Genomic DNA, 20,080 nt, shown 5'->3' on the forward strand with positions numbered 1-20,080 from the left:
TTTACAAAATAGTTTTGCGCGTCTTATTTACACAAGTTTACAAAATAGTTTTGTGCGTCTTATTTACATAAATTTACAAAATCTGATGTATCTTGAAGTTTCAGATTCTTAACCATAAAATTGAGACCCGCTACATAAAGAAGGTGAGATTAAAGTGAATCACAATCACTTGAAACGATTAATAATCAAAATGAATTAAGAGTTATGACCACTTTTATTCCCAAACTAACAACAACAAAAAAACATAGGCACACATCCTTTTGTGATCATTATCCAAACTTATAAATGATCGACATACATATATGTAAGGAAGGGGAAAAAAAGAATGAATAAATATCCTTTTAGTTGAGATGGTATTGAAGTTAGGAAGAGTTCACAAATTGACTTGGTGGTGTCTACTCCAAAGTCAATGAATTTTGTTTAGTTATTGGTTCTAATTATAAAGAATTGAAGTTAGAAGAGGTTACCATATTCAACAATATAAATGGATCTCTAACATATCCCAACTACCTAATGGAAAAATTAGCTAACTAGTCAAAATTTCTAACTTAATTATTAAAAACATCTACACTTTAACATAATTATTTAAAATGTCAATATGTCAATATTTTAGCAAATAAAGTGTATCCATCGTATTTTCTCTCATATTTTTTCAAATTAATTTTTATCTCTCTCATATATAGCAAATTATATGTTTATAATTATCCTCCTAAAATAAATCCTATTTTCACTCCCCTTCAACCACAATTTTCACTCTCCTTCAATCCCACTTTCTCTCTATTCATTATTTTTATTCCCCTCTCTTTGTCCAGATTCTTTCTTCTTCTTCTTCTTTTCAAAATGAAAAAGAATTATATAAAAGATATGTATCAAATTATCATTTGATCGAATAACTTCTTATTGGATTTATATTTATTAAGTTCATATCAATATATATGCGCATCAGATTATCCTTTGATCGGATAAATTCTTTTTGGGTTTGTATTTATTAAGTTCATATCAATATTTTTTAGTTTTGATTTGTATATTTTGAGTCTTTTATGTATTTTTGTGTTTTAATATAAAATCGTTTATTTAGTAAATTTTCTTTTGGGTCTATATTTTTATTAACCTCACTATTATTTAATTTGTGTTGATATTAGTATTGTCAGTTGTATTTTTCATATGTCAATTATATTTTCAGAACATTGCATTTGTTTGAATGAAATTATAAGCGAATTAAATGATATATATCTTTACTTAAATTTGTATGCATACTAATATGTATGTTGTATTCTTTATATTTGAATTGTATTTTTCAGTAATATAATATCGTATTTATTTTAACATATTGTATTGTATTCATGTGCATTCAAATCATTCATTTTGTATGTTATGTTCAAGTTCAATTATCAATTATAATTGTATTCAAATAAATGTATTTTGTATGTTGTATATCAATTATTTATACTCATATAGTTTCATTTTAACTTTTGATTAAACAAAAAAATTGTATTCAAAACTGGATTTTGCATTTCAAAAATTGTATTCTAAAGTCGTTTCTTAATTGTTCATCAAATTAATTATTCACTTTTATTTATAACTTTTGATGTAAACAAAAGTTATATTCTAAACTGATTTGTATTTCAAAATTTTCTTCTCAAACAGAAAAATAGAATTTAATTGAATTCACTTCAACAGAAATTGAGTAGTATCAATGGAAATTTAATATTGATATTGGAGAATTTGATGAAGAAGAGGGATGGGTGCTATGCATTTATTTTTAAATTTGTAACTTATGAGAATTTTAATTGATATGTTCTTTTTTTAAAAATAATCTCTCCTCTAAATTTTTCATTTCTGTAATTAAAAATAAGTGTATTCTTTTAATTAAATCAAATAAAAAAAATATAAATCAAATACATAACAAACTAAAATTTTGACATTTTTAATAAATATTGAAAGTGTGGCTAAGGGGTGGTCCTATTAAATGCTAAAATATTGATATTTTGAAAAATTTCCCTAAACTAATACTCCATTTGTCCTAGATTTACTTTCCTTATTAAAAAATGACACATTTCTATATTTAACAACAATTTAATTTTAATATGTTTATTTTATTCTTAATGATGAAATGATTTTTAGTCACAAATATCTATGACTCACATTGAACTACAAGTTTCAAAAGTTTTTATTTCCTAAACTCCGTGACTAACTCATATAAATTGAAACGAAGAAAATACTAAATTTTATACATGGAATATGATGAATCACATACTTTGGCACCTCCAAAATCTCTTTCATACTTTACTTCATTAAACAACACTTGTCTAATTTTAACCAAAAAAAATCATTTGAATCCACCAGCTCAACAACGAACCAGCCTTGATGAGCATTTCTTTACTTTAATTTTTTCTCTCACACAACAAAAAATCGAGCCTCTGCAAATTCAACTGATCTTTCCTCAAATTTTCTGGATCGAACAAAGTCCCACTTCCTATAGTCCAGAGCAAAACCTACAAATCTAGTAAATTACCTAGAATGAGTATAATCGAATTGAGTTTTCTTTCTTCCATAATTCTTCCATTAAAATTTATGGAGGATGAAGAGAAATCTCAAAGCAAAACCTAACCATCTAACCAAATTATAACAAAAAACTGAATTAATGATACAACAGAATAAATTTATCTGATATAACAACACCACTACACCTTATGCTTACTCTTTCTTTTCCTAAACACAGAAGAAGAGATACAGACCACCAAGAAGAGATCAGTGACATCCTATTTAAGTTAAAGCCAAAGTATTGCTACGTGTCTACTCCAAAGTAGATATAAGACACGTATGTTGCTTGTAATTACAGATCAGTTTGATAGGGCAAATGACCATAATACCGATATTTTAGAATTAATTGATATAGGATAAATGACCACAATACCCCATATTTCATAATTAATTTGAAACTATCTCTTTTATATAAGAGAAAAAAAATCTAAGCAAACAATGTTTTTTAAAAATTTAAAGAAAAAGGGTAAAGTGAAAAATCAATAAATACACTCATAACGATCGGACTTATTGTTACCAAATTCAGTCAATAAATGCGCTTATAACTACCATATTTATTTTCGTAATTTAATGTTTTAACTAATGATAATCAACAAAGGGATGATCTAGACATCTTTTTTTTGTTTTCCACCTAGTGTTAGAAGTCCGCATTAGAGCCACGACTAAATTTGGATCACGCACTACCCGAGACCTCTGGTTAAGGGTGAAGCATCACACCACTGCACCCACAACCCATGTTGATAACGATCTAGACATCTAGTCGTTAAAAGAGGATATATATAACGACTAAAATTCTTGCCGCCAATAAATAAATATTTAACCATAAATGATACACTTTTAACATCGAGATAATTAAATATCAGATATTATCTCATCAAGGTAATCATATTTCTTTCGATAAATATGTTTTTCAGACATTTGAATTTGTTTGGATTACATCTAGACAAATATAACATAGATTTGTGTTTGGGCTGTAAGGAGTTGAGGGCCCTAACATTTGGACTACTTTGATAAATAGCCCTCTAACAACTGTTGTATGAAACTCGACAATGTATATATATTCAATGAATTTCTTAAGAGAAATACAGAGTTAGGATTAATGGATTCGGACTCAAGCTTCGCACATGTTTGTATTAACCACTTAACATAAAATAATAGTTCAAACTCTAGAATATTTTTCTAAGGTTTCACTTGCTAAGTTTGAATGTTCTAGAATTTTACTTACACAAGTTCCAATCATATCCTACAAAAGAGTATTCAACACAGACAGGCTCAGGGAAAACATCCTAAAGAAAAAAGGTGACATAATAGGTCAGAATTTGTTCTCTCGCTCCTTGTTGGAGGAGCAGCATACCGGAAAAAAAAAGCCCACCCTTGGATTCGAACCGATGACTTTCTTAGCCTATTTCTAAAGGGCGAACTGAGCAAAGGATTGACAAGTCTAATGGGGGAAGAATGGCTGACACGTTGACTGCCTTCGATAGACGGAAAAAAACCCATGATATGCGAGATGAGATAAGTAATAATAGTTCATATTTTAAGGATAAAATAATCTCGTGATTTGCTAATACCTTAAATCAAATGTAGTAAGCACTATCATCGCCCTCTAGCCAGTGACTAAACTACCTTTTCTTTTCTTGCGAATATAATCACAATGCAGTTATGGAACAAAAAATCATCTCATGAATACTTCAAAATAAAATCTTATTTGGTATTATTTTTATCTTATATTCTAAAGTTCAAGTAAAAGAACTACACAAAAGCTAAAGTCTTTCAACCACTTTTCACCTAGCTATATTGTTCAGACTCTTAAAATATATCGACTAGTGCATGTTGGATCCACCAAACATAGCGCATCCAACACTTTACCTTGCTCGAACTCTTTGAAAATGCTCAACATTTTAAAAGCATTCGAGCAACATAGTCTGATAATATTTTTAGAGAGTCTAAGCAATATCGTCAAACTTCCCTCTCATTTGCACACTTGATGCCTGAACCCAAACATGTCATTTTTGAGATCAAACTCAACAAAAAAGTTCTGCATTTGAAAATTCCCAAGAATTATCGATGGTCCGGTAGACAATTCGAGCCTAGAATCACTCACCATTGTCAAACAAATCACATCATTTTCACCAACAATAGAGAAGTAATTTGCCAATGGCAATACCATCTCTGAACCCCCTTGGAAATGAAACTTCATCTCTGGCAATGACACTATTTTATGCCCTGAAACATTGAAACATGGCCTTAAATTTGTCAATCTTTCAATTTTCTCAGTTCTTGAAAACCCCTTTACTTGGTTCACAAATGCATTCATCACAGGCACAAAAATATCATGATTCAAGAAAGTGAAAGTCGTGCCTGAATCCACAATCGTCCCACCATTCCCTTTTGAATTTGGTGCCAAATATTGATATGGTACCTTCACTATTTGCTCACCAACTGTGATTTTTCTCAATCCAACATAGTAGTATCCTGCTAATGCATTTCTTCCAGCAACAAATGGACTTTTTAGCAATGGGGTGCGGATCAAATTTTTGGACTTTTCGTAAACAGTGTCCAAAACAAGCATGCTACTCTTAGGAATATCATCAAACATATGAAATACAAGACAATAAGACAATTTCTTGGCTCCTAATTGGTTTGGCAATGATGACATTCCCCTCCCAAACCCCGCGATTCCCGCAGGCTGTTGGGAGGAGAGTAAAGAACAACCAACAAGAAAATTAGGTATTTTCTTGTTTGGTAAGTTCAGTGTTTCAACTAGGCCAATCCCAGCTGTGGAACCTGAACCATAAAGAATCATATAAGGTGGACAAGCATGTTTACAGTTTGTTCTATTACGTGATTCGCAATCATGGCAAAGAGATTTTGGGCTGTTTTTTGGGTGAATCCAACTGCATTTTGGATTTAAACATCCAAGAACTCTAGCTGAAGATGACAATCTTGGAATAAAAGTTGGATTCTTTTGTGAAGAAACAGGACATTTGGAACATTGGTACTTTTTAGTACATGGGAACCAAACAAAGCTACTTCCAGTGTCCATGACAAATGGGATTTTTTGAGGAGGTGTACCAAATGGAAGTGTAATTGAGTAGCCTCCATAGCTATGAGGATATAAAGGGATGTTAGAAATTGAAGAATCTTGAGGATTCTTGATATGATGAGCTCTAGCTAAAGAGAAAGAAGCTAAATGAGTGAGTTTTTGGTAAAAATCTTGATTTGTGTTAGTGTTGAGAAATGAAAGAGGGATTGTTGTGGAGGAGTTTGATGAAGAAATGAAGGGAAATAGGAAAGAAATGATGGAGAGGAAAAGGAGGAAAGAAGCCATGGTTCTTGGGAACTTTGGAGATAATTGACATTTGCCAAACTATATAGTATTTCATAATAGTATGTTGAAGGAAGTTAAGAGTGTCTTTAATATCAAACAGTTGTTGTGCTGGGGTGATAAGTACTTCATTAGAGGTTTTAGGTTCGAGATTTGAGAATGAAATTGTTTTGAGCAAGGAGTATTTTTCTCCAAAATGAGACTTCTTGGCGCCACTCTTAGATTAGTCAGGCTCCAATGTGACACCAGGTGAAAAAACTAAAAAGAGAAATTGAATGTCTTTTCCATCAAAGGTAGTTGTGGTAGCAAAGGCGGATCCAAAATTTAAGTGACAAAGATAAATGTTATGGGTTCTAATGAACCCACAACCTAGATTCATCTCTCTGACTTCTTGATGTAAATCCAGATTAGTTTGACCACAAAACGAATATCGAGACATCGGATAGAAAAAAAAGAAGTTTGAGAGCCTTTAGTTAAAGCAGAATAGTAGGTTTTGGTACCACTATTGGGACATAGGTACAACAATTTGGCAGTGTGCCATGTGATTCAACAATCAACAATCAACAATCAACAAACTTCCAAAAAAATTAGTAATATTTTGCACCGATAAAGGAGCGGTGGGGTTTGATAAAATCCAAGAAACCTTGCTGCAACACATTTTTGTTTTGGATACTTACCATTACACAAGCATTTGTTTGCTAGTATATATATATTATGTACTCAAGTTTCAATGCAGCCATAAGAGCTTACAAGACTATGTGATGCAATATACAAAAGGGATAGGTACAACTAGGAGTGCAACATAGTGGTCAATGAAATGGATCGAGAAATCAATAATTTCTACAGCCTATGAGTCATGAATTTGAAGTGGATTTTGTGAACCAATCAAAATTAATAGACTACTATGAAAATGTGATTATAGGATAAACATATAGCCCTCATTTTTTTCTGCTCCAGCATTAATGGATAAACTGCCATTCAATAGCAAAGAAAATTCACAAATAAATCACTTTTCAGCCCCAATAAATGAAAAATAGTTATTATCTTGAAGTTTCAAAATCAATTTGGAATATTTCATGATAATATCTGAGGGTTCCATTTTCTAGAATTTGAAATTTCATTACAATAGCTATTTTTCAAAGACGGGACCAAAAAGTGACTTGTGGGCACTATTTCTACTTTTAAGACAACAGCGATAAACCCAATTTAATCCCACAAGTGGACGGGGGAGTTAAGATGTACGCAACCTCACCCCTACCTTTACGGGATAGAGAGGCGATTTCCAATTGATCCTTGACAACCCTACTCCATACTCCAGAAGTTTCAAAAACAAGGAAGCTATGCAGCTTTGATCAGAGTCCTGTTCAATAGAAAGTACGAAAATGTGCATTCAAATGTCGAAATCATGAAAAAAGACAGTTACAACAATGTGAGTGTGTGTATATAACAGGAGAAAATCTTAATCATAGAAAGATAAGATATCAGCTTCAACCAAAAAAACAACAGCAGCAGCTGGAACCTATTGTTCCTTCGCCCTCTTCCTAGCCAAGAACCGTTCCTTAGCTGCAGCAACAGCGTCCAGACTTCTTTTATGATGGTCAACTTTCGGTTGATCACTTGCCGCAGGTTCAGTGGTAGTAGTTGGTACATTGTCGGAAGCTAATTTTTCAGCCCTCTCGTCAGACAAACCATCTGAAGGAGGTTTCATATCCGCGGCTCCATCAGTCCTTTCCTTACGAGGAGGAGAAACAGAAGGTTCATGATCTTGCGTCTTTATCTCCCTAGACATGTGTGAATGTACATCTGCTGATGATGAAGGCTTTTCTTCTGTCTGAACTGCTTCCGGTTCATGATGATTCACAGCCTTCTTGGACTTGCCCTCTCCTCCAAAGGCAACATTTTTCTGAAGACTAAAGTAAAAATCACTGATGTCCGTCTTCTTAGTAACCTGTCAATATATTTCACATTATTAGAACATAAAGGGATTATGTGCTGATAGGGGTCGCTTTCAGCTCAAATAGAAAAATTAATGCATGCAACAGACAACCATAGCTTCTTTATATTTTCCATACTGATTAACAGCGTCAACTGACACAGTATTTCTGTTAGCGGTGATTATCTCTTGTGAAGTGTTCTGTGTTAAACCAACAAGGGAAGTATGATCAAAAGCTTATGTCCATAAAATAAGTATTACTAGCAGTTCTAGTTTTTCCTTTTGACATCATTAGTTGTAGGGTGGCTTCAGTACTTCTGTTCAGGGATAATTAAACCAGTTGAAACTGTCCGCATCTGAGAAATAAGTGTGTTGGTATGAAGAATATGTCCTCCAGTATTCGATAAATTTTACTAATGCATTTAGTCTGACATAATTGGAACTTATGGAACTGTTTTGGACCTGCAATTCAGATTTCAGGTGCTAGTTTTAAAAGACACAAACACGGCCCCACTATCAAATGTGAGTGAAATCTTCTACACCAAACACTTTATGAAGTAATTATCTAAAATTTGGGAATTCTTTTAAGAATTATCCGAAAATATATTTCTTTAAAAACTAATACACTCCAAAACAGACCCTTAATATTGAGAAAGTAATTTTCTTTCATTCAGTTATGTTTCCTTGATAAGAGTTTCAAATATTCTTCCCATGGAAATCACTATGAGATTTTAGTACATAAAGCCAAAACTTTTCAAATGAGCTTGACAATCATCAATCACATTTAAGCAGAAACTAACTTAAGATCTTGCTAGAACATGCTCGGTCATCAGGCAGTTATCAAATGAAATGAGCAGTTAGGTGTAAAATTAAATTATGATCATTAACATAAATGGAAGGCCATCCGTAATTTTTACAGAAATACCTCAAGTATAAAGATAAGCAAGCAAAGAACAAAAGAGATCCTGAAGTTGGTACCAACTGGAAATCACAAGTAGATGAAAAGATTTCACTTACATCATCTCTCTCCTCTCGTAGTTCACGAAGACGCTCTTCCTCCAACCACTTAGCCTGCTCTTGAAGTTTCCTTTTGTAAGCAGCAGTGACGAACTTGTCTTTGTCTGCAAAAAGATGATCATCTTTACTCCTCTCTTTTGCTATTTTCCTCTCATAAATGACCTCATGCTCCCGTTCTCGCTGTTTTGCCTTATCCATTAGCATCTGGATATATTTTGGCTGGAACAAAGCATAAAAGTTCAAAAAGGTGCAAAAATTGTGGAAGTAATTTTCACTTCCGTCAAGTTAAAAGTGCAGATATTAATGATATCATCCCGTGCACAAAGAGTCATTATATGTTCTAGATATTATTGAAAAGGAAGAAGGAATAAGGGAAGTCACAATAATATATAGCTCCAGTTTCGCAGGAAAATTTTTTGAGAAAGAAAACTGCTGTGCATATTTCAAGAGACCTTCAGGGAGAAGATAATGCAACCAGACAAAAGCAGATTAGATTGAAAAAATTAGCATAACCACTGAGAAAAGAGAGCCATCTCCTATTTTTTTCTAGCATAATTCCATCAGAATAAAAACTTCTCTAATGTAAAATATACTTTACCTCGGTATGAAAAACAGTTAAAAGAGTAGCTTACTTGGTCCTTGAATGAAGAATAACAAATCAAAGAATACTTAAATTTAACACTATGCAGAATCTTTCCATGATTCATTTCACTCGGAAGATGCTCCTTATCCTAGCATCTTACTGCCAAAGCCACCATAGCATGTCAAATTTAGGTTCTAGAGCTAAACCAGGATATATCCTAGAAGACTTCAAGTTGTATTGAGGTGAAAAGGTAATATCGCAAAATCCAATTTCACTTATAGTCTACCACAACAGAATTTACAATACAAATTACTTCGACCAAGTGATTCCTGGCAAAAAGGTCTGTTAGCCTACTCAGCATAGCAACTACTGTCACATGGTTTTAACAATTAATTGCAGAAACAATCATGAGTATCCTCTCCAAACTTTTGAACTGTTCATTTATTTTGTTTCGTCAAATCATACTGGATATCTAAAAATACACTGGAAAAGATGCAACTTAAAACATTACCTTCCTCTCTTCGCGATCCTGAGCTCGAGGTTGGACAGCCTTCACTTTCATATCATCATATACTCCATCATAATCAAATACTGAAGGGTCCTCTTCTAAAGCCTTCTTATGTTGTTCTTCAATCTGCCAAAAAAAAAAAAAGTAAATTGCATCAATGGAGTTATAACCCTAGTTAGTCACTTCCCCTTTTTGAGTCATACATCCGTTTCTTATTTCGGAGATAAACAAAAACCAGTCTAAAAAGGTTCAGAACAATGTATACCAAGCGACCTAGTGGTCAATGGGTTGAGAAAAATAAGATTCCAGGTTCAACAAACACTAGGCAATTTCTTCTCATATGCATATAGTTTCAGGTGTCGAGGAGCGCACAAGCTGACCCAGACACCATGGTTATAAAACTTCAGATGAATTTATAAAACAGAAGTGAAAATTATCATATACAGCTAAAGCTTAGTAGTAGGTGCAGGCGTGCAGCATGGATAGAGTCGAGCTGCGCACGAACACAATGATTATCAAAAAAGTAAAGAAGAATTTATAAAACAGAAGTGAAAATTATCTTATACAGCTAAAGCTTAGTAGTAGGTGCAGCCGTGCAGCATGGAATTAGTCGAGTTGCGCACGAACACGATGATTATCAAAAAAAGCTAAGAAGAATTTATAAAACAAATGTGAAAATTGTGAGATAAGAGCTAAAGCTTACATCTTTAAGAGCCTTATTCTTAGAGGCATGACGAGAAATTTCTTTCTCAACATCATCATCATCACCATCCCCAAAACCAAGTACTTTAGGAAGCGGAGGCCTCGCAGGCTGTTTCTTCTTCTGCTGCGATGGTGGAACTCTTAATTGTAAACCATATCCCGATTTTTTCATGATTCACTATCAACTTCAAACTGAAAATTCATAATTAAAAAACAAAAATCTTCAGGTGCTATCGTATGAAAAACAATTGCAATACAGATACGATAAATTTTCTATATTCCAATTTGAATTTACGGGTTTAAAGCTTATTTTGATTACTTACAGTACAGGTCCTTTGATTTGTAGCTGACGCTACCAAACCCTAAAACACTGCGGCGAGTTCTGTTCTTGATTGACAGAAGTCGGAAATTTAGAGACGTCGGAAGAAGACGGTGGTCCGGCGGCAGAGAGACGGTGGCGGAATGGAGTACCGGCGACGATGGTAAACTGGACCGGTATGGATCCAATGAGGTCACCGGTTTCTTATTTATGTATAAGAAATATATATATGAAATTGAAAATAGAAAATTGAAATATTACTTTTACACCATGTTTGGATGGTTGTTACGGTAGTATATTGTATTATTAGTTTAAATATAATGTTTGTTTTAATTATTACTTAAATTTTATTGTATCGTATAGTTTAAATTTATCGTAAGATAACAACGAAAAAATTGACTTTACGTAAGGATCGATTTGATGTGATTGTGTGTAACCTTAATATTGTCTTCTTATTTTGTCATTATTTATTATTTAATAATCATATTTCATCTTTTATCCTAATGTTTCATAGTAGTTCTACCCCGTATCCTACTTTTACGTAGGTTTATCATTTAAATTATAGATGTATACATTATGTAACGACGGAGAACGATATAATTTATCCAAACATTGTATTCATTAAAACAATATAACACAATACAATACAACACAATATAATATAATAACATTATGAAACAATACGTAACAACCATCCAAACATAGTGTTAAAGAGATAGTAATGTGATACTCAGAATTAAGTTAGCAAGGAGTAAATTTAATCTCAACTTTAATATTGGAATATCTACATTATTCCATCTAACTTGGTAATTATTATTTTGTCCCAACTTGCAAATGGGTATAAATTGGTCTTAGATTATAATTTCAAGATTATAATTCTGAAATAACTGTGAAAAAATGAATTTTCTTTTAAGAAACGTATAGTAATTTATAATAGAACTCTTTCATGGAATAATACAATTAAATGAGATAATTAAAAACTTTAAACTTTATAAAAATACTTGCAATTGAATAAGTAACTTTAATGTTCAGCAGAAGATAGCAACTTTAAGGATTATTTTATTAAAGATTTAGCATTCACTAATTAATCTATTTACATTATTTTATTTTTAATGCACATGTATTTGAATATGTTAACTAGCCACTGGTGAAACTAATAGATGATTTCTACACTATACATAGTTTTCTATACCACCAATCATTCCTTCAACCTCCATATGCAATTGTAGGGAGCGCTTTTACCCCCAACGATTTTAGTCGGGCTCCAATATAGGTATCAGATAGGGAAACCAAACCAAAAAAAAAAGATATATCATTCATCCAAACTCAATTGTATTTCAATGCATCTAGTTATTCAAATCATCAGAGTCGGAAGAAAGTAGTCTAGAATTATTCTTTTAGAGCACACATCTAGGATCAACACTCAATTTCGAGCCCAACTGGCTGTGAAAGGGCGAAAAAGGCGCGATCAAAAGAAAAAAAAAACTTGAAGGAACTCCTGGCTCGAAAGCCCCCGTCCTCCCTACTACAACTGCCTCTTACTTGGTGTTAACCAAATATGCATCCCAACCTTGAAGCCGGTATTCACGAGCTGCTTCTGCGGGGTTAGCAGCCTTTATAATTCCACGGCCAACAATAATAATATCACTGCCTCTATCAGCAATTACCTGAAACAACAATTTCTCACAGTGAGCAGCTAATACAATTCTATCTATGTCGCGTTAAAACTAGAGCAGTTCTAACAAAACCAAACTTTCAGGTCTTCAATTTTCTTATTCTTACTGGTAAACCTGCAGTTGAGGCAGTTGCAAGTTGTTATTCTTGCAACAAACCCAATCAGTAAGGTAGCAGGGAGAAACTAATTATTTGAAGGAAAATTGAAGGTTTACGGTCATGCAATTGCTGCACAACCACAAATGTCATAAGATTCTAGTATATTTCATTCACTGAATTATCAAGGTGCAATCTTTGGGATATAAGCCATCTTATGAGTAAAAGTTGCTTCTCTAGTTCGTTGAGGAAAAAAGTTGTGTTTCTAGTTTAATGTTGCGACTGAAGAATATTGGACATTCATGAAATGGATAAGAGGGTTAGACAAATTCCAAAGTACAACAAGGTTTTGAATTCCCTTAGCACACTGGAGACAAAATGAGGGTAATTTAAGCACCAAAAGTGTTGAGCTCAATTAAGTAGAGGCCATGACATCATACTTCACAGGTGAGCCTTCTAAGAAGGTACAAAGAGTTCGGTCATCAATTCCTTTACCTCGCCACCCAAAAACAAAAGGAATTTCTAACAATAATTGATGACAGGTTTGTTTGTGCCACCCCCCACGCATGCATAGATGTGTTGACAGCTATGGTTGAGGCTAAGGTGTATGAAAGGAAGGGTATTCAAACACCTGAAGAATGTTTGAGAAATTTCAATCCTCGTCAAGGTTCATCAGTATGCCTTCATGGATTCATAAATACATTTGGACATAGATGCGGCAAAAATACATCTGTCTGTATACCAGGCAGCAAATTTTATCTATGACAATTATTGGAAGGGCCACAAATAGTCTAGCTACCAGAATGAGTGTTGGTATGGATTTGGGGTTCTCCATCGTTTGGTATATAGGGAGAAAGTACATAATTGGACCGTTTCCTAGTTACTTAAGATTGTAGGAATACTTCATCTATTACACGCAGGTTACTTGGTAAAAATTTGGTTCGCGGTGTCGACAAAATTATGTGTTGATGCTAGTAACTACCCACAGGGGTGTCCTAGCCATCAATGACTATAATCCATATCAATCTGCTGGCTCATCCATGATACCAAATTATATATTATTGATACGATGGAGCTGGCAGACAGGGGAATCGAACCTCAAATAGAAGAAAGTGGGGTTTGTATAACTTGCAAGAGTTTGAGAAGTAGAAAAGAAGATAAAGAAGCGAAAAGTTAGTAGAGCTTTGGTTTTCCCGGATGAAGAAGAATAGAAAAGAAGCAGCTGCTAGAAAACATCATTTATCAATAAAGGACAGTCATATAAAAATGAGAAGGAAAATAATGGGCAAACTATTCAGCTCTTCTGACCAACTTACAGAACCTATCATTCCATTTTGTTTTTAAATTTTTTGATAACTATGGTATCCGGGACATCATGCGCTAACCTAATCATTCTGTAATAGACCATCTACTTCAATGTAGGTATTAAGACTGAAATGTAAGAAATGAAAAATAAGACGCGATAGCAAATGGGACTTACTGAATTTGGAGTGTTATATTGTTGGCCTAGGGCATCGCCTCCTTTTACCAATTGAACACCAGGTGTAGCATGGATGAGGGATGGGTTTCCAGGTCCATTAGGCCAAGAGGCAGGATTCACAGAGATGAACCCAATGACGAAATCCGAGTGATCCTCGGCAATTTTTACCGCTGCTGCTGTGTAATCTCCCGTGGCTAGGTTACCTGCAGAACTCATTTCAGCAAGAAGCAGCAGGCCTCTTCCACGTGGCAAGCCCTAAGTACAGGAGAACCAAATCAGATCTTATTAGAATGTTCTGTAGCTCAATAGCTAAGGTATCAGTAAAAGTAAAATAAAACAAACCTTCAGTTTCAGACCATCAACAATTCCTGGACCAGATATAATGTGTGCATTAATTATATCAGCCCAATCTAAAATGCGGAAGATACCTCTGCAGACAAACAGATCATATTAGATCAACTTGAGCAACAAAAAAATAAGAATGTTAAAGAAAGCTGGCATTCCCTCACCCTTCAGCTTGCATTGTCACTGTATTTCCAATGTCAGCAAATTTACGATCTTCAAATATTAAGAAGTTGTGCTTGTCTGCAATCTACAGAAGAAAAGAAACAATAGGAAGGACTCACATAAACTTTAAAAATCCCTATTCATTGGCAAAAACAAGCATTATTTTTAAAGCCCCTTCAATATCATTTTTCTTTTCAACTTGCAACAAGTGTCGATTAAACCTGATGTTAGCATACATTATTATTTAAGTCAACAAATACTTCAATCACGTAGTATCCTTTTATTTGGTCCGTTGCTATCAGCTAGAGCAGAACCCAGTAGTTTTGGCTCAAACACTATTATTGTGTAGAAAATTTCATATAATATGCAGAAATAATCTATTCAGAACCCACTAATGGTCCGGAACCATAAACTAAAGATCTTAGCTTCATCACTAGCTATCAGCCAAGGAAACTAAGTCAGTTTTCAGATAAATACCTAAACATAAGCTACTCCTTGGATGCAATGGTTGAACTTTTAAGATAAAATTCGTAATCTTTGCTGGCGAGCTCATTATTAAATAGCTCATGCACATGTTGAAGGAATAAATAAATACAGAAATACGGTAAACATGATCCAAAATTTTCCTAGAGCAAAATGAAGCACAAACTGCATCATCATCCACCAGAGCAATCAATGAGCACTAGCAACTTACCGATCTAAGCTTAGAACCAAAATCAGGAGTAAAATCAGGTAATATATCAACATGTGTTTTTAACATGCAGATTTCAGGTCCAACCTACATAGAAAGATTAGAAATAAACTTATCAGATTATTAAACATGAAAGGCACTGACAGAAATATTGGACAAAGATTAAATAGGAAAGGAGAAAAGCAGCATGATTTCCTTGTGTCACACCAAATCAAAGGAGATTTAGCACAATTCATATGCTAAATGCAGCTACCAGTGTGATTATTTCAGTTTATTTGACACCCATAGACAAGGTAATAGGGTCTCTACAACTCCTGTAACATAAGTACATATATAACAAGAAAGAACAGCAGAGCGGCAGCGATTATTATATCTCACCAGCACTGTTCCTTGTTTGCAGAAACTATTTTACACACATTTTGCCTAATGCCTACTTATATTGTTTCCTATACCTTATTCATGAACGTTCACAGATAAAGATCAAAAGGTATTATCATCACCTTGTCAGCAATATCTAGCAGTTCAGCAGCAGTGGCCACATCAGCAGCCAAACACAAATTAGTGTTCTTCTGCACCATGATTTCAAACAACTTCTTCCCAGTAGGGTTTTTTGCAATCTTTGCCCTCTCATCATATGGTAATCTGTCCCTGACCTTTGTTTCCTTCACTGGTGCAGGAACCGCAACCTTGCGGTTCTCCTCCAAGAATTTCTTCACCATTTTTTCTGTTTCCTCTGAAACCCTACCCTTTTCCTTTAGTATCCTCACCATCTCAGTAAGTTTCACCATTGAATGCAATGTGATTCCATTATCAGCCAAATTTTCCCTTCCTCCTTGCTCTCTGTCCAAGAGAATCACCAAACAAGCCACAATCAGGAAAAAAGAATAGCCCCAGTTTCGCCAATATATCACAAATCTGTGCTAATTGAATTTCTCAAAGACACACTAACACCAAATAAGACTTAGGCACCAAACAATCCTCTTACCGGTAAAAAGAAAATTGAGGAAGGTAACAAGTACAACCAATATATTACAACAATTGTACGCCATCATTTTTCTTTTCGCTTGTGTTAATCATGTTCATGCTTATCTCTGAACTTGACTTCTACAAACATTACGCTAGTTTTAAAATGCAATACACCTTACACTTCCCTGATTTAGCATATAATTTTGATCTATCGCACACCTCTTTTAAAATAATAATGGTTTTCCCAACAGTTCAATCTAATATAAACTACTAGTAGCTCTTTATAGTATTTCAGATTTTGACACTGAAATGTTCAACTAAATTTCCCATCTTAACATATTTTAAGGTATCACTTCCTTCATCATAAAAAGGATGACATTATTACTATTTGAAAAGTCAAACAACATTACTTTAAACTAAGATCTTATCAAACATTTAAAAATCTTAATGAAGTGTTACTTATAGAATGTTTTAGGCGAAATGGTCTGGTGGACCCTTATACTTGTATCAGTTTGTATTTTGAACCCTTCTACTTACACCTTTGTCATCTGGACCCTTAAACTCAATAAAACACAATTTAACAAACCCCTCTGACCGTTGACCAGGCTTATGTGGCAGTATGATGTCTGATTTGGCAAAAGTGTGTAACTACACGCCTATTAAGGCGAGTGAGGAGCATTTTTACTTAAAAAATATTTAAAATTATAAAAAAATATTTTTTTTTAAACCATTAATTAAAAAACTCCTTCTTCTTCACCCATTACACCTCATTTTCAGCCATATTCATCCCTTCCACCAACCCTTTTTTTCTTTTTTTCCAAAATCTATTTTTCGGCTAGATCTAGTGTGTTGGCTTAGGTTGTTGGTTTTGTGAGGTTGGACAAGGAAAGGAAAATGGTCGTCACGTGTGGCGGAGATGAAGGCAGGTAAAGGAAGGAATATGAGTGGTTTCGCCGGCAACAATGGCGACGGCGGCGATGGTTTGGGCCATGAAACAATGGGAAGGGGAGAAACTATAATGGGTAGATTTCGACGAGTTTCACGGCATAGGTTGGTGTGAAATTGTATTTGTAAACAATTTGGGGTGTGAGGATTACGAAAAGTTCGGCCAGATCTGGTTGTGCGGTGGCCAGATCTGGTTTTGCGGTGGTTTAGGTTATTGTTATTGTGGAGGTTGGAGGAGGAAAGAAAAATAGTGATGGTGTGCGACGGAGATTAAGATGGGTGAGGGAGAAAGTATATGTGATTTCGCCGGCAAAAATGGCGACGACGCCGGCGATGTTTGATCGTGAAATAGGGAGAATTAGAAATGCCAATAATAAATTAAAATGTTATTATTTTACATTTTACTAAATAATTTTGGTTAATAAAAAATAGTTATGAAATAATTATGATGTGGCATTAATATATCTGACGTGGATATGACATGTCAATTATATAAAGGAGAGTGAGCTACACACATGGTTGGAGGGGCTTAAAAGTCTCATTTTAATTGAGTTTAAGGGTCCAAATGACAAAGGTGTAAGTAGAAGGGTTTAGAATACAAACTGATACAAGTATAAGGGTCCACCAGACCATTTCGCCAATGTTTTATGTAGTTTAAAATATATAAATTTCATTTTATATTTTAAAAAAAAGGAACTTAATCCAAATTCACAAAGAAGTTAGATTAGTTGACCTCCATGTTTGAACTCTGTCATTCCTTTGGAATGACTAGACCATTTTAAACTCCTTTATAATAAACTCAATCTAATCTTCTACTCAAACATGTCAAACCCTGTGATAATCAAATTCCTTTGATGTTATAGGGGTTAAGTATTAATTCATATAAGCAATACTAATTAGTTGGGATTAAGAACTTGTCGCGTTGATGCACGTACTTCCGGTCTAAAGTTTGCTAGGAATCTTTTAGTCCTGTTCAGTAGAAAATGTGAAGAACTTCTACTTTTCCTGAATCTTTTTTTCCCTTTGAATATGGGATTGTGACAGGTCTAAATGGAACAATATGGATAGTGAGGGCAGGCATAGTAGTAGTTGTAATAAATTATTGTCTCTGATCTATCACACACAGAGAAATCAATAAAATAATATACTCCAACATTTTACCCTTACAATTCTTGAAAGCCTATGGTGGCATTTATGATATCAAATTTTGCCCAAAAAAAAGAAACTTGTCCAGACAATGCTGACCTCAAAGCCTAGAAAATCTTTCTGCAAATTTTGGCATGATGAATAACCACTCACAAACATTTTTTCAACTTGAAATATCCCATTTGCTTGTTTATTAACTGGACTATTTACATTGAGAGTCCAAACAGTGACTATTAGATACCCAAATAAACACCATTGGAGCTGCTTTTACCCAAAAATTACTATCCAAGGTCTAAAATCTTTCGAAAATAAACATTTTTATAACCTTGGTGTCACTAAGGCCAGAACATATGCAAAAAAAATCACCTAGCTTGTTGTCTTAGTTGGGATTCTAACCGTGACCTCGTGGTTGTTCTCAACCCACTTCATTGACATATACGCCAAAAAATGTGACTTTTGCAAAACTCTTTGTAATAAAGTTAGCTAATTTATTATTTTTCCGGTAAAAAATAGTCCAAACGCCACAAAAGTGATCGATAGCATAAATTCAACTGTATGAGTAAGAAGAAAAGAAATTGGAGTACCTGTCAATCATGACAACAGCATCAGTAACCTTCAACCCAACAGCACGAAGAGGAGCAGCAGTCTCAAGTACCGAAGCACCACTAGTAACCAAATCCTCAACAATAAGACAAGCTTGACCCGGTTTAAAAGCACCTTCAATAGCCTTAGCAGTTCCATAATCCTTAACCTCTTTCCTCCGCATTAACATCGGCAAGTCATGTGCAGTGGAAATACACGTCGCAATAGGCAACGCCGTGTACGGTACACCGCAAACAACGTCGTATTTGGTAGATTCCGGTAGTGAACCAACCAGGGTTTCTGAAATCTGACGGAGAATCGAAGGGTACGAAACGATTAACCGGAGGTCAATGTAGATTGGGGAAAAGATACCGGATTTGAGCTTGAATTCGCCGAATTTAACGGCGGAGATGTCATGAAGCTGAAGGATTATCGACTCCATTGTTTCAGATACCATTTTTTTGAGCTTTTAGATTGAAGGTGGCTATTGAGTTGAGTCCAAAGCATGAAGAAAATAGCACTTTTATAGTTACTTTCATGTTGGGAAAGTAGGGAGAGGTTTTGTCTAGGGCAAAAATGGTACACCTCTCGGAATATAATTTAGACAAATATTATGATATTGAATCCAAAAAATATTGTAATTAAAATTCGGATTAAGGTTAGGATCAAGAGTCAATTAGGTTTCACGTCTCGACCTTACACTCAAGAGTCAAAATCAAGATTGGAAGTCAGGTAGAGGTGGGGTTAGGTTTGGGAGATCGCGAGTTCAACCCATGACCTGACTTGACATGTTAGGATCAATAGTCGACCTTATACTCAAGAGTCAAAATCAAGATTGGGACTTGGGAGTCAGGTCGAGATGGGTTAGATTTGGGAGATCGTGAGTTTAATCCATGACCTGACTCTCGACCCTGAGACTAGGGTCGAGGGCTAAGATCAAGAAATTATAAAATTTAAATCCCAAAAAATTATTACCATTATTTAGATAAATTATTTTATTAGAATAATTGAAAAAAGTTCAGCTTTTACGATAAGATGATTTTAATTGGAATAACATTT

General features: G+C 34.3%; 3 protein-coding genes across 5 annotated transcripts; all 3 read right to left on the reverse strand.

Moving 5' to 3' along the window:
* Positions 1-4,480: 4,480 nt before the first annotated feature.
* On the reverse strand, positions 4,481-5,917 carry LOC125818088 (probable aspartyl protease At4g16563). The gene has a single exon (XM_049497610.1). The coding sequence runs from the start codon at positions 5,873-5,875 to the stop codon at positions 4,517-4,519; it is 1,359 nt and encodes a 452-aa protein (XP_049353567.1). The 5' UTR covers positions 5,876-5,917; the 3' UTR covers positions 4,481-4,516.
* A 984-nt stretch (positions 5,918-6,901) lies between these two features.
* Positions 6,902-11,137, reverse strand: LOC125818094 (uncharacterized). Of its 3 annotated transcripts, none has more exons than XM_049497615.1 (6): positions 10,939-11,137; positions 10,617-10,807; positions 9,917-10,039; positions 8,823-9,041; positions 7,365-7,820; positions 6,902-7,232 (listed from the first exon to the last, which is right to left on the reverse strand). In XM_049497615.1, exons 2-5 carry the CDS (start codon positions 10,785-10,787, stop codon positions 7,392-7,394), a joined length of 942 nt encoding a protein of 313 aa, XP_049353572.1. In that variant the 5' UTR covers positions 10,788-10,807; positions 10,939-11,137; the 3' UTR covers positions 6,902-7,232; positions 7,365-7,391. The 3 variants fall into 3 exon arrangements, with proteins under 3 accessions (XP_049353572.1, XP_049353574.1, XP_049353575.1); XM_049497617.1 differs by having other exon boundaries at positions 10,617-10,812; positions 10,939-11,079; XM_049497618.1 differs by lacking the exon at positions 10,939-11,137 and having other exon boundaries at positions 7,392-7,820.
* Positions 11,138-12,249: 1,112 nt separating this feature from the next.
* Positions 12,250-19,603, reverse strand: LOC125818086 (uridine 5'-monophosphate synthase). Its single transcript, XM_049497608.1, has 7 exons — positions 19,024-19,603; positions 15,883-16,222; positions 15,386-15,469; positions 14,694-14,776; positions 14,527-14,614; positions 14,185-14,439; positions 12,250-12,601 (listed from the first exon to the last, which is right to left on the reverse strand). Exons 1-7 carry the CDS (start codon positions 19,476-19,478, stop codon positions 12,473-12,475), a joined length of 1,434 nt encoding a protein of 477 aa, XP_049353565.1. The 5' UTR covers positions 19,479-19,603; the 3' UTR covers positions 12,250-12,472.
* Between the last annotated feature and the right edge of the window lie 477 nt (positions 19,604-20,080).

This window comes from Solanum verrucosum, unplaced genomic scaffold (genome assembly GCF_900185275.1).
Source record: "Solanum verrucosum unplaced genomic scaffold, falcon-dt-bn FXZP01000253.1, whole genome shotgun sequence".
Taxonomy (NCBI): Eukaryota; Viridiplantae; Streptophyta; class Magnoliopsida; order Solanales; family Solanaceae; genus Solanum; species Solanum verrucosum.

Excerpts from the sequence above, each read along its gene's own strand:
- LOC125818094 (XM_049497615.1), bottom strand. The coding sequence starts at position 10,787 with ATGAAAAAATCGGGATATGGTTTACAATTAAGAGTTCCACCATCGCAG. Across the intron at positions 9,042-9,916 it reads AGGATCGCGAAGAGAGGAAG|CCAAAATATATCCAGATGCT; the intron begins GTAATGTTTTAA and ends GCTTTGTTCCAG. Across the intron at positions 7,821-8,822 it reads TACGAGAGGAGAGAGATGAT|GTTACTAAGAAGACGGACAT; the intron begins GTAAGTGAAATC and ends ATATATTGACAG.
- LOC125818088 (XM_049497610.1), bottom strand. The coding sequence starts at position 5,875 with ATGGCTTCTTTCCTCCTTTTCCTCTCCATCATTTCTTTCCTATTTCCC.
- LOC125818086 (XM_049497608.1), bottom strand. The coding sequence starts at position 19,478 with ATGGTATCTGAAACAATGGAGTCGATAATCCTTCAGCTTCATGACATC. Across the intron at positions 15,470-15,882 it reads TGCTAGATATTGCTGACAAG|GTTGGACCTGAAATCTGCAT; the intron begins GTGATGATAATA and ends CTTTCTATGTAG. Across the intron at positions 14,777-15,385 it reads TTGGTTCTAAGCTTAGATCG|ATTGCAGACAAGCACAACTT; the intron begins GTAAGTTGCTAG and ends TTTCTTCTGTAG.